The following is a 12,512-nucleotide window of genomic DNA, read 5'->3' as shown; positions in this document are numbered from 1 at the left end:
GCTAGACTATGACAGAGGAATAAACACAATATTCTTCTCATCAAATTTAGGGATGAGTGAAGCCTATAAAGTTTATAAGGCGAAATACCTAAGTAGATATAAAAATAATAATAATAATGAAATTATTGTGTATAGAGCTCAGGCGCACCACAACTTGTCAAAAGTGCATATAAAGCATATGCAGTAATGTACAAATGTCTGGAAAGTGAACAGTGTATCAGCCAGATACATGGAGAGGAGAAAATCAGGAAGCATGGAAGTTTTGAAGGATGCAGTGCTCCGACAACTAACAAGTGATGCCGGCAGTTTGTTCCATACTTCAGCAACTCTAAGCATGAAAAATGTTTCCGAAAGTCATGGAAGCTGTGCTGATTTCTGACTTTGTAAACATGTCCACGGGTGTTAGACAGGTGGAGTTTGAAAAGGTGCTCAGAGTTATTGTTAGTAAGACGGTTAATAATTTTATGGGTGTCTGCCAAGTCACCTGCCAGATGTCGGAGTTTCAATGTATCCATGCCCAGGGAAGTAAGGTGTTCAGAATATGGCAAATGCCTGATGGAGGGTATTCTCTTGGTTGCACATCACTAAACGGTTTCCAGACGATTAATATCCTGGGAAAGATAGGGGTTCCAGACCGGTGATGCAAATTCCAGGTGAGGCTGCACCATAACTATATAAAGCCTCAGATAAATATCCGGAGAGCGGCTCACAAAGGACTTGGTAAGTGATGCCAAGACACCCTCAGTCTTCTTGGAAATTTTAGCAATGAATTTGAAAATCTGAATTGGATATGATTAACACAAAAGTTGTAAAGGTGACAATGTTTTAGGAGAACACACAAAAAAATAGAGAAAAATGTTTAATTCTTTCCAATCTAATACTCCCTTTTTCACATTATTTTTAATTAATCATGCAAGATATCATATCCTTGAGACTCTATTTTTGAAATAGAAGCTTTTTAAGTAGACTCTTTTATGACTTGTATGATGGTCGTGATACAGATGATGATGATGATGCTAATCATCATCATCATCATCACCATCCCCATCGTCATCTTCATCATCATCATCATCATCATCATCATCATCATCATCATCATCACTATCATAGTAATGACTGCAACACAACTTTCTGAATGAAGGAGTGGTTTACAGTAGAAAAAAAATATCCTACTTTTTTTTTTAGAACATCTACTTTTGGAAACACCTTCAAATGTCTGAAATTACAGATGTATTCAATATATATTTTCTTGATGGCGAAAACAGATATTAGAATGAGGGTAAGAGATTCTCCAAAAAGAAAAGTTTTTTTGTTTTTCTTGTTCCATCTGTACTTTTACAGTGTGGTTAACATAAAAAGGAAAAACAATTACATGCTCTAATACAGTCTGGTCTGACCTGATTTCAATCCCGGTTTGAAATTACTTGAGTCCCAGGAGGAAAGACATGTATGTCATTTATAGTGTCAAAACAAATAACTTGAAGATTTAACAACGTATCTAGAACACTACTCATGCTTTTAAACTTTCTCAATTTCTCTCCTGTGTTTCCTGGACACCCACACTCTTATTCCCCATGGATATAATATCCCTATATACTGTCATTCTCAATGAAGACATAATTTTGATGGAAGAGGTATACTGTTATCAAATCGTTAAGTAGAGAGAGCAGATGTCATCATGTAATCAACATACAATATAATAAATTACCAAGTTGTTGTCTTTGTATGGAAATTACGATGTTTGTAAACAAACAAAGTTTGCTCTTTAGAAGCGTTGAGATGTATTGAAATATACAAATATGGAAATATTTTACTCTCAAAAACATAATAATAATGTTGATTAACATAAAACATCTTTATGTCGCAGAAAAATTTGTTAGCAGCCAGCCATGAGACTTGAACTCACATCCCTGTGATTACCGGTCACAGTGCTCTACCATTAAGCTAAACTGCTAACAAACAAATTCTTCTGCAATTTTTAAACTTATAAATATAGCTTTTATAGAGGCTATATGTGAAATTAAGATGTATGTAAACAAAGTTTGCTTTTATGGAGCGTTGAGATGTATTGAAATATACAGATATAGAAACATTTTATTCTCAAATGCATAATAATAACGCTGAATAGCATAAATAGGATAGAACATCCTTATATTGCAGGAAAATTCGTTAGCAGCTAACTAATTAAATCTAAATGAGATGAGGTCACTCCAACAAATCTAAAGGATTGGATTCGTCCAACCCATGCTTGTATGGACAATGAATGTAAAATGATGATGATGATGAGGGGGAGGAAGGGGAGGAGGAGGACGACGATGACGACGACGTGGGAGATGAATGGCTTGCAATTTCATTCTGATTTTTATTACATATTAAACAAATAGAAAGTACAATGACCATCAATACGTATATACATGTGTGTGTGTGTGTATACATATACATGCATACATACATATATATACATACATTCATACATACATACGAATATGTATATATATATATGTGTGTGTGTTTGTATATCTTCTTCTTGTCCAATATTTTGAATCCAGGATTGTCCACATTAATGTGGCTGGCTGGACCTATCTCACTCTTACAGTAACCGCTCTGACACCATCTCGTCCGGTTTGGAGAGTCCACCCTCCACAAGCCAATCCTCACAATATCCTCGTCCACCTTTCCCTTCCACCTTTTCTTTGGTCGACCTTGCTTTCGCTGTCCATTCACTTTAAACTCAAGCACTCTCCTCAGAACATGATCCTCATCCTTCCTCAACATATGTTTATACTACCGCACTCTATTCACCCTTGACAGGTGTTCCACTGATTTCTCCAACCCCAGCATCCCCATCAAGTTCTCAGCCCTCTTTTTATCCAATAATTTCGCATATTGCTCTCACCATTGCTCTCTTGGTCCTTCTCACACACACACATAATACATATATACATACTTACATACATCTATATATGTATGTATGTATGTATGTATGTATGTATGTATGTATGCATGTATCTATCTATCTATCTATCTTTTATCCTTTACTTGTTTCAGTCATTTGACTGTGATCATATATATATATATATATATATATATATATATATACATATATATGTATATATATATATATAATATATATATATATATATATATATATATATGTATATATATATATATATATATATATATATATATATATATATATATATATATATATATATATATATATATACAACCTCCAAATTCAATTAGATAAATTTATTCAGAATACTTGAATTCCTGAGATTTTTCCATAAGCAGCTGTCAATTCTTTACACACTCACACACACATATAAAGTGAACCCCCACAGCCCATACACAGCACTTTACAATTTTTGAAAAGTTCCAGGAAAAGTATAAGCACTAAAAGAATATGGTAAAATAATAAACAGTATTTCTTCAGGTTTTCACTGCTGTCTTCTTTTATTAATATACCAGCTTAGAAGCCACACTGTGCAGACATTTAAGCTAGTTCCTGCAGAGGGCTAATTGAGCCTGCAGCCCAAAACTAAAGAGAGTGATAATAAGAAAGCATTTATTGGTACCCTACCAATATGGTATTACTTTAAATTCAGTTTAAGGGAAAAACCTGTAAGTTCACAAATTTCTGGAGTTCTTTTAAAATTTGAATTTTCAACTGTTAGCATATAACAAATCCTAATCCAGGCCTGATCCCAATGCTGGATGTTCAAGAACCAAATGAAGGGCAGATTTTCAATCCCAGGATCATCCTGATTCCAAAAAGGTATAATATGTCTATGTAGAACAAATGTAGACTGAGATACAGGAGTCCCAGCCGGACAGACAGAATTTCAAGTTTATTAATATAGATAGAATATGTACACTATAGACACTCTATACATACGTGCATACATTAATACATGCATACATTAATACATTAATACATGCATACATTAATACATGCATACATTAATAATGCATACATTAATACATGCATACATTAATACATGCATACATTAATACATGCATACATTAATACGTGCCTACATTAATACATACAGACATTAATACATGCATGCATTGATACGTGCATACATTAATATGTGCATACATTAATACCTGCATACATTAATACAGGCATACATTAATACATGCATACATTATTACATGCATACATTAATACATGCATTCATTAATACATGCATACATTAATACGTGCATACATTAATACATGCATACACTAATACGTGCGTACATTAATGTGTGCATACATTAATACATGCAGACATTAATACATGCATGCACTGATACGTGCATACATTAATACATGCATACATTAATACGTGCATACATTAATATGTGCCTACATTAATACATGCAGACATTAATACATGCATGCATTGATACGTGCATACATTAATACATGCATACATTAATACATGCATATATTAATACGTGCATACATTAATACATGCATACATTAATACATGCATACATTAATACGTGCATACATTAATACATGCTTTATGGAGGGTGAGTGCTAAGGAGTGCTAAGTGAAATTCTAATGTTATTTTTAGTCCGAACATGCTTGATGCACATTCCAACTGGGGAAAAAGCTAATAATTGCATTTTGTCACAGTGAATATATCTTGCCTGTTCACAATTTGTTAAAAAGTGAGGTATTTGTCAACAAGCGAGATACATTCTCTGTGACAAAACGCAGTGCGTAGCTCATTCCCCATTCAAACGTGCATCAAGCATATTCGGACTGATAATAACATAGCAAAATTAACACATGCATACATACATATTTGAGTAGAATAGCTTTCATGAAGCATTGTTTGATATATATATATATATATATATATATATTCTTTTATTCTTTTATTTGTTTCAGTCATTTGACTGTGGCTATGCTGGAGCACCACTTTTAGTCAAACAAATCAACCCGTAGATTTATTTTTTGCAAGGCTAGTATTTATTCTATCGGTCTCTTTGCTGAACCACTAAGTTACAGGGACGTAAACACACCAACATTGGTTGTCAAGTGATGGCGGGAGGACAAACACAGACACATAAATATATACACACATACATATTTTTGTTTGTTCCTTCTTGAGCCATGCCTGGCTCATATGGGCTGGTTTCCCAGTTTCCTTGGCATATAGGTTCCCCACCTGGATGGGACGCCAGTCCGTCGCAGGTGAGCTGCAAGGTGCAGGAAGGAAAAATGAGAGAAAGTGGCGAAAGAGCCAGCAGAAGTTCACCATTACCTTCTGCGGGAGCTGCGTGGAGCTTAGGTGTTTCGCTTATAAACACACACATCGCTCGGTCTGAGATTCGAACCCACAATCCCTCAACCTCAACATACATATTGACCACTAAATCCACAAGTTCTTTTTATTCTCTCTCTGTTTATTTCCTCATGTTCCTTTCTGTTGAAGAGCGTAGGCTCAAAACATAAAAGACTTTCTCATTTTCCCAAGCATCAAACTAATGCACCTGCTTGTTGTTTAGACACCTGTCCACGTTTTTTTGTTTTTCTGTACATTTCAACAATATATATATATATATATATATTCAACAAAATTTAGATTCAGATGAATATGATACTTAAGTCAAAGACACCAGAATTTTGTATGGTACTATCCATATAAATCCACGGGGTGATTACAATCAAAATAAGCAACAAGTATTCCGAGGTAATGTGGTACTTCAAATAAAATGAAGTAGCATGAAACGATCGTACCACATTACCTCGGATATACTTGTTGCTTATTTTGATTATATATATATATATATATATATATATATGATGTGCTTCTTTGAGTTTCCGTCTACCAAATCCATTCACTCGGCTTCGATTGGCCCAAAGCAATAGTAGAAGACAATTGCCCAAGGTGCCACACAATGAGACTAGACCCAGAACCATGTGGTTGGTAAACAAGCTACCAAGCTACTTACCAAACAGCCACTCCTGCGTGCATATATATATATATATATATATATTATATATATATATATGATGTGCTTCTTTGAGTTTCCGTCTACCAAATCCATTCACTCGGCTTCGATTGGCCCAAAGCAATAGTAGAAGACAATTGCCCAAGGTGCCACACAATGAGACTAGACCCAGAACCATGTGGTTGGTAAACAAGCTACCAAGCTACTTACCAAACAGCCACTCCTGCGTGCATATATATATATATATATATATAGGTGCAATTTACAGAAAAGCAAAAAATGAAGACAGGTGTATGAACAACAAACCGGTGTATTAGTTTAACGCTTGAGAAGGCGAGAAAGTCTTTTATGTTTCAAGCCTATATATAAATGTTTTAGATATTTTTTTAAAAGCCACAACAGTGCCAGCTATGCAAAATTAATAACACTGAATGATAGTTGTACTATTACTTGGTATTTCAATATTTCGGGGTTAGAAGGCAGCTAGCTGGCAGAAACATTAGCATGCCAGGCAAAATGCTTGGAGGTATTTGTCTGTCTTTATGTTCTGAGTTCAAATTCCACCAAGGTCAACTTTGCCTTTCATCATTTTTGGGGTCAATAAATTAAGTACCAGTTGCGTACTGGGGTCGATCTCATCGACTGGTCCCCTCCCCCAAAATTCGAGCCTTGTGCCTAGCATAGAAACGCAGAAAAGAATATTCCAGGATTAAGTCCCCTCCTTCAGAAAGTTTCCAGAGAAAAAAAGCGTTTATATTAGTAGAGAAATCAGCTACCGACACGTTTTATTGTAATATCAGGCATTAGTACAAATCATCGATCTGTATGATTAGCTTTTTTGCAAATTGCATTGTTTTGGGAGACAGAAACTAAAAGAAGCTCATCACACATACACATTTGTGTGTGTGTTATGTGCATATGTGTGTGACTGTGGTAAACCAAATAAACAAGCTAGCAGATAACCGGTAAATGTTATTCATCTTATTCAGAGAAGATAGCAGTAACGTCACTTCAGCCAGATATCTTGCTTTCCAGAAATGCTAAAACAATCGTTGCAGTTGAACTTACAGTACTCTGAGAGGACAGACTCAACATTTCTCACCAGCTACAGAAAACTAAATACCAGGACATGGTCAACAAGACTTCATTCCTTTTGAGATCGGCTGCTGCAGCATTCCATCGAGGTCAGTGTGATATTTCTTACAGAAAGCCAGTCTGGAACCCAAACAACTGAAGAAAGCCACCAAGGAAATAGACTAGACAGTTGGAACCAGCTCAAAGTGGTTTGCTGCACCCCTCAAGTGAAGTGTACAGGCTTAGGTGTGGAGGCGCAATGGCCCAGTGGTTAGGGCAGCGGACTCGCAGTCGTAGGATCTCGGTTTCGATTCTTAGGCCGGGCGTTGTGAGTGTTTATTGAGCGAAAACACCTAAAAGCTCCACGAGGCTCCGGCAGGGATGGTGGTGATCCCTGCTGTACTCTTTCACCACAACTTTCTCTCACTCATACTTCCTGTTTCTGTTGAACCTGTATTTCAAAGGGCCAGCCTTGTCACTCTCTGTGTCATGCTGAATATCCCTGAGAACTACGTTAAGGGTACACGTGTCTGTGGAGTGCTCAGCTACTTACACGTTAATTTCACGAGCAGGCTGTTCCGTTGATCGGATCAACCGGAACCCTCGTCGTCGTAACTGACGGAGTGCTTCCACACACAGGCTTAGGTGTGAAATGTTTGTGATCTTTAGATACCTTCTGAGAAGATGGAAGAGTTTCTGATATTGCAATGGATTCAGAAAAAAGGGCTTGTAATATCATTGAGTAACTAACTCTTGCTGTTTCTTGTTTCTTTATTGCCCACAGGGGGCTAAACATAGAGGGGACAAACAAGGGTAGATAAAGGGATTAAGTCGATTACATTGCCCCCAGTGCGTAAATGGTACTTAATTTATCAACCCTGAAAGGATGAAAGGCAAAGTCAACCTTGGCGAAATTTGAACTCAGAACGTAACGGCAGACGAAATACCACTAAGTATTTCGCCCAGCGTGCTAACGTTTCTGCCAGCTCACCACCTTTTGCTGTTTCTGCATAGGAAAATACATCTCTGACGTTTATTTTACCCTATTTAAAATTATCATTCAGAAATCACTTCTCAACATTAAGATGTTATGAATAATTTAAAAAACTTTTATGATTTCTGTGCTGGATTCATATGGAAGTGTATTGAGTTGAAATTTGAATGTCAAGGGATCAATATTTCCTGATAAGGTCTCTTTTAATGTGCTGAAATTTCTTTTGTTCATATGAATTTAGTGAGATGATCTCTAAATCAGATTTTGTTTGGTGTCGTGACATGATTTCAATCAAAGTGTTAGCATGCTTAAAATTTTGTCCCATGTTCATCAACTAGAAACAATTCTTATTCACAATAAAACAATTTTGAATGTGAACTATTTGAGGAAAGCATACATAACCTTATATATATATTGTTTGAAAAAAACGTTATATGATATAACGTCAGACGTAGCTTACAGAAAGAGTAGGGATATCACTAGTGAATGTTAAATATAAAGGAAATTAATGTTTAAATTATATATAATGACAGAGATTACTTATATGCACTAAAGGTGTGTTTTTGCCAATGTTTACATCTGTATGCTCGCTCTATAACCATGTTTACTAGAGGATTTTTAGAAAAAATAATGAAAAATAGTTCAGAATTACAGAGAAGACACAATTCCTTGCCTTTGTCGTAAGGTATCGAGATTGGGAGAATCAACCATTCTAAGTTAAATTGTTCATTGTGGTCTTTTAGTTCCCAAATTAGTTTGCTGAGACCGGTACTATTAAGTTTATTTCTATCTCTAAATGTTGAGTAATGGATAGAAATTCTTTTAGATAACTCTAACGATGTGCTTCCAATGCAAAATCGTACTTTATAACGAGTACTGATTATACACTGGTATATAGAATTTTTAATCTTAGAGTTACTTGATAAAAACTTAATTCTGTTGGAATTGACTTCAAATACAATAACCTTGTTAATAATATTTCTAGAGGGCTGGATGGCATTAGCTAAATTAATGTTAGTATTAGTAAATGTATTAATATTTAGCAGGTTGATATTATGTGAAGTGATAATTTGTAAGAGATTTTTTGTGTTGGAAAAACCGATCGTAACCGTATGTGAATTGATAATACCTAGAATTCTTTGGAAAATTCCTAATAGCTTGATGAAACAGCAGTGGGAGATTAGATTTAATTTGTCTCCTGTACGGAATTATTAACCAAATATTTTTACTAGTATTATAGCGTAATTATTTATGAAAGTGTTATATTTACTTTTAGAACGATAATAGGGGATTAAATAAGAGTTATCTCCCTTCATCCGCTTTGTATTGGTGTATAAGTTATGTTTGTTATCAATAATTCTTTTACGACTAGAAATCTTATCTACATTATTGAATTTACAATTAGACTGAGTGAAATCAATGTAGAAGATTTTCTCTCTATAACCTGCTTTAATTACTTTTTAATTACTGCTTTTTTCACTTTTCTGAAGAGAAGATTGCATTGTTTATACCATTTATTCTTTTGAATAATATCAGTGGAATTTCCGAAACATGTGTCGAAAGTAAAAATATTTGATTTATACCTGCGTTAAACTCCATTTATTTATTCATATATTATACAAAAAATTCCACGTAAATACAAAGTTTCTACCTTTATAAACAAGGAGTTACAACTTCTTTACTTGTGAGATTTTTTGCTACCCTGGTAACAATTTATTTATTTTTTCCATGTTAATTGTTAACAAGGCAAAAATACACTCATCTATTTATATATATATGTGTGTGTGTGTGTTGTGTGTGTGTGTGTGTGTATGTATGTATATATATATAAAGCATTGGTATGTTGAAAATTTTCTCCCATATTCATTATCCCAAAATAACATATATATATATTTATATATATATATATATGCATTTGTGTGTATACTCATAGTTATATATACATATATATTACATAGTAGGCATCGAAAGGAGTGTTGTGAAATAAACAAACATTCAGATCAGTTTGTACATGTTTGGGACATATTTGACCTGTAAGGCCATTTTTGCTGCAGTTTGCCATGGAGAAAAATGTCATTCGAGGCAGATGTTAAAAGACCAACAGCAATTTCAGAGCATTCCGTATGGATCAATATATGCATTTCAAGTTCCTTCACTATAATCACCACCAGATACCAAGTGGGACAGCACTGAGAGGATTTTAGAAGTATTGAATCCTTATAGATCAGTAGAAGCTTTCTATTGATTGTGTCCTGATCATCAAGGTCAAATAAAGTATATAGTAGACACACAAAACAGTGTTGTAGAATAAATAAACTTTTAGATCAGTGAAAACTTTTAGATCAGTTTTTTTGGAGTTACTTAACTTATAAAAGAACCATTTTCACTGCAGCTTAGTCATACCATTTGCCTAAAGTGAGAATTTTCTTCGCAGGAAACCATAGTTAAAGTGGTCTAGAGAAGCACAGAATTATAGTAGAAATACTTATAGTTCTTCAGATCCTTATTAAAAATAAAAGAAAAACAAATTCATTTTGAAATGGATTTTTTTTAACTCTTTATTCAAACGAACAGTATTTTAATTCCCACATTTTCTTAGCGAACATTTCGATTTTCATTTACAATTATAAATAGTTAACAATTTGATTTTTTTAAAGAAAGATCAATGGTCATTTCAAATTCTGATTAAGTTTATAAATATTCTGAAGCAGCTTAGAATATTCTATAAATATGCAATATATTAATTTCTCCAAGCATGTATAAAATATATATATAGCCTATCAGCGAAACACGGAGTTTGAAATCATACAAAAAAATATAAAAGAAACTGAAAAATAGTGTTTTAAATTATTTTTATTTAAAAAAAGAAAAAATCAAAATTTTAAATATATGGCCTATTATTTGTAATAAACAATTATTTTTCTCAACAAAATAAAAATATTTTACCCTAAAGCGTAAGAAAATATAAATCTTTTTATATTCCAAAAACTCTTTATTTTCAATCTCCATTCAAATTTCATGTTTGTATTCATTGTTCCTTCAAACAAATCATCAGTTTATCACTGATTTGGTTAATGTAAATCGATAATACTAACTGTAATGTCTAATTTGATATACATACTTTAATTTAGATAGGCTTTAATATATACATATTTGTGCTCAAATTCCAATAGCCGAAGGAGAGCATTTATTTGTAGATCTTATAAAACATTATTACATGCTTAGCTGTTTGTACATCAAATGAAAACACTCATCACAGAGAGTAATAATCCACAATAAGTTAAAAGATTTGATGGACTATCACATTTGGTTTTTCATAGGTTTAGCTCAATGTTTGAATGTTGATTGTCAAATGAATTTCTTGACTGGCACAATTTCACTGAAACAGAAAGAAAAATAATTATTATTAAGAACACTTACAGAAACGATTACAACAGTGTTCATACTTACAGGGAAAATAAAATAATATTTGAGCATGGCCAATGCCAGTGCCACCTGACTGGCAACCATGCCAGTGGCATGTAAAAAGCATCATTCGAGTGTGACTGATGCCAGTGCCGCCTGACTAGCACTTCTGCTGATGGCATGTAAAAAGAACCATTTGAGCATGACCAATGCCAGTGCCGCCTGACTGGCATTCATGCCGGTGGCATGTAAAAAGCACTGTTTAGGCGTAGTCGATGCCAGTATTGCCTGACTGGCTCCCATTCTGGTGGTATATAAAAAGCACCCACTACACTCTTAGAGTGGTTGGCATTAGGAAGGGCATCTCGCCATAGAAACTGCCAGATCAGATTGGAGCCTGGTGCATCCTCCTGACTTGCCAGTCTTCAGTCAAACTGTCCAACTGTCCAACTGTCCAACCCATGCCATCATGGAAAGCGAACGTTAAATGATGATGATGATGATGATAAGTCATCCTTTAATTCTTTTATTCTTTTGCTTGTTTCAGTCATTTGACTGCAGCCATGTTGGAGCACCACTGTTAGTCAAACAAAGCAATCCCAGGACTTATTCTTTGTAAACTTAATACTTATTCTATCAGTCTCTTTTGCTGAACCACTAAGTTACGGAGATGTAAGCACACCAACATCAGTTTTTAAGAGATGATGGGGCAGACAAATGCAGGCACAAAAATATGTACACATACAACAGGCTTCTTTCAGTTTCCGTCTACCAAATTCACTCACAAGACTTTTGTATGCTTGAGGCAATAGTAGAAGATACTTGCCCAAGGTGTCATGCAGTGGGACTGAACCCAGAACCATGTGGTTGAGAAGCAAGCTTCTTACCACACAACCACGCCAGCACCTTTGATTTTTTTTTCATTTTCTTTCCATACTTATGGTCATCTTTTAATGTCTTATACTATATGTAATGTAACGTCTTATGCAATATATACATTAATTTTAGATTTTGGCAGAGGAATAAAAATCTTGGAGAAGAAGATGAATTATTTACATCGACCCCAGGGATCAACTGATA

The 12,512-nt window shown here is 34.5% G+C and overlaps 1 protein-coding gene across 1 annotated transcript in view; it reads right to left on the bottom strand.

Moving 5' to 3' along the window:
* Positions 1-10,609: 10,609 nt before the first annotated feature.
* Positions 10,610-12,512, bottom strand: part of LOC115213975 (twitchin) — a 280,495-nt gene continuing 278,592 nt past the window's right edge. Inside the window, exon 100 of the mRNA XM_036504380.1 lies at positions 10,610-11,406. Coding sequence (XP_036360273.1) covers positions 11,404-11,406 — 3 coding nt within the window. The 3' untranslated portion in view covers positions 10,610-11,403. The remainder of the gene's footprint in view (positions 11,407-12,512) is intronic.

This window comes from Octopus sinensis, linkage group LG7 (genome assembly GCF_006345805.1).
Source record: "Octopus sinensis linkage group LG7, ASM634580v1, whole genome shotgun sequence".
NCBI classification, from domain to species: domain Eukaryota; kingdom Metazoa; phylum Mollusca; class Cephalopoda; order Octopoda; family Octopodidae; genus Octopus; species Octopus sinensis.
Note: the sequence above shows the minus strand (reverse complement) of the source record. Positions and strands in the feature narration are given on the sequence as shown.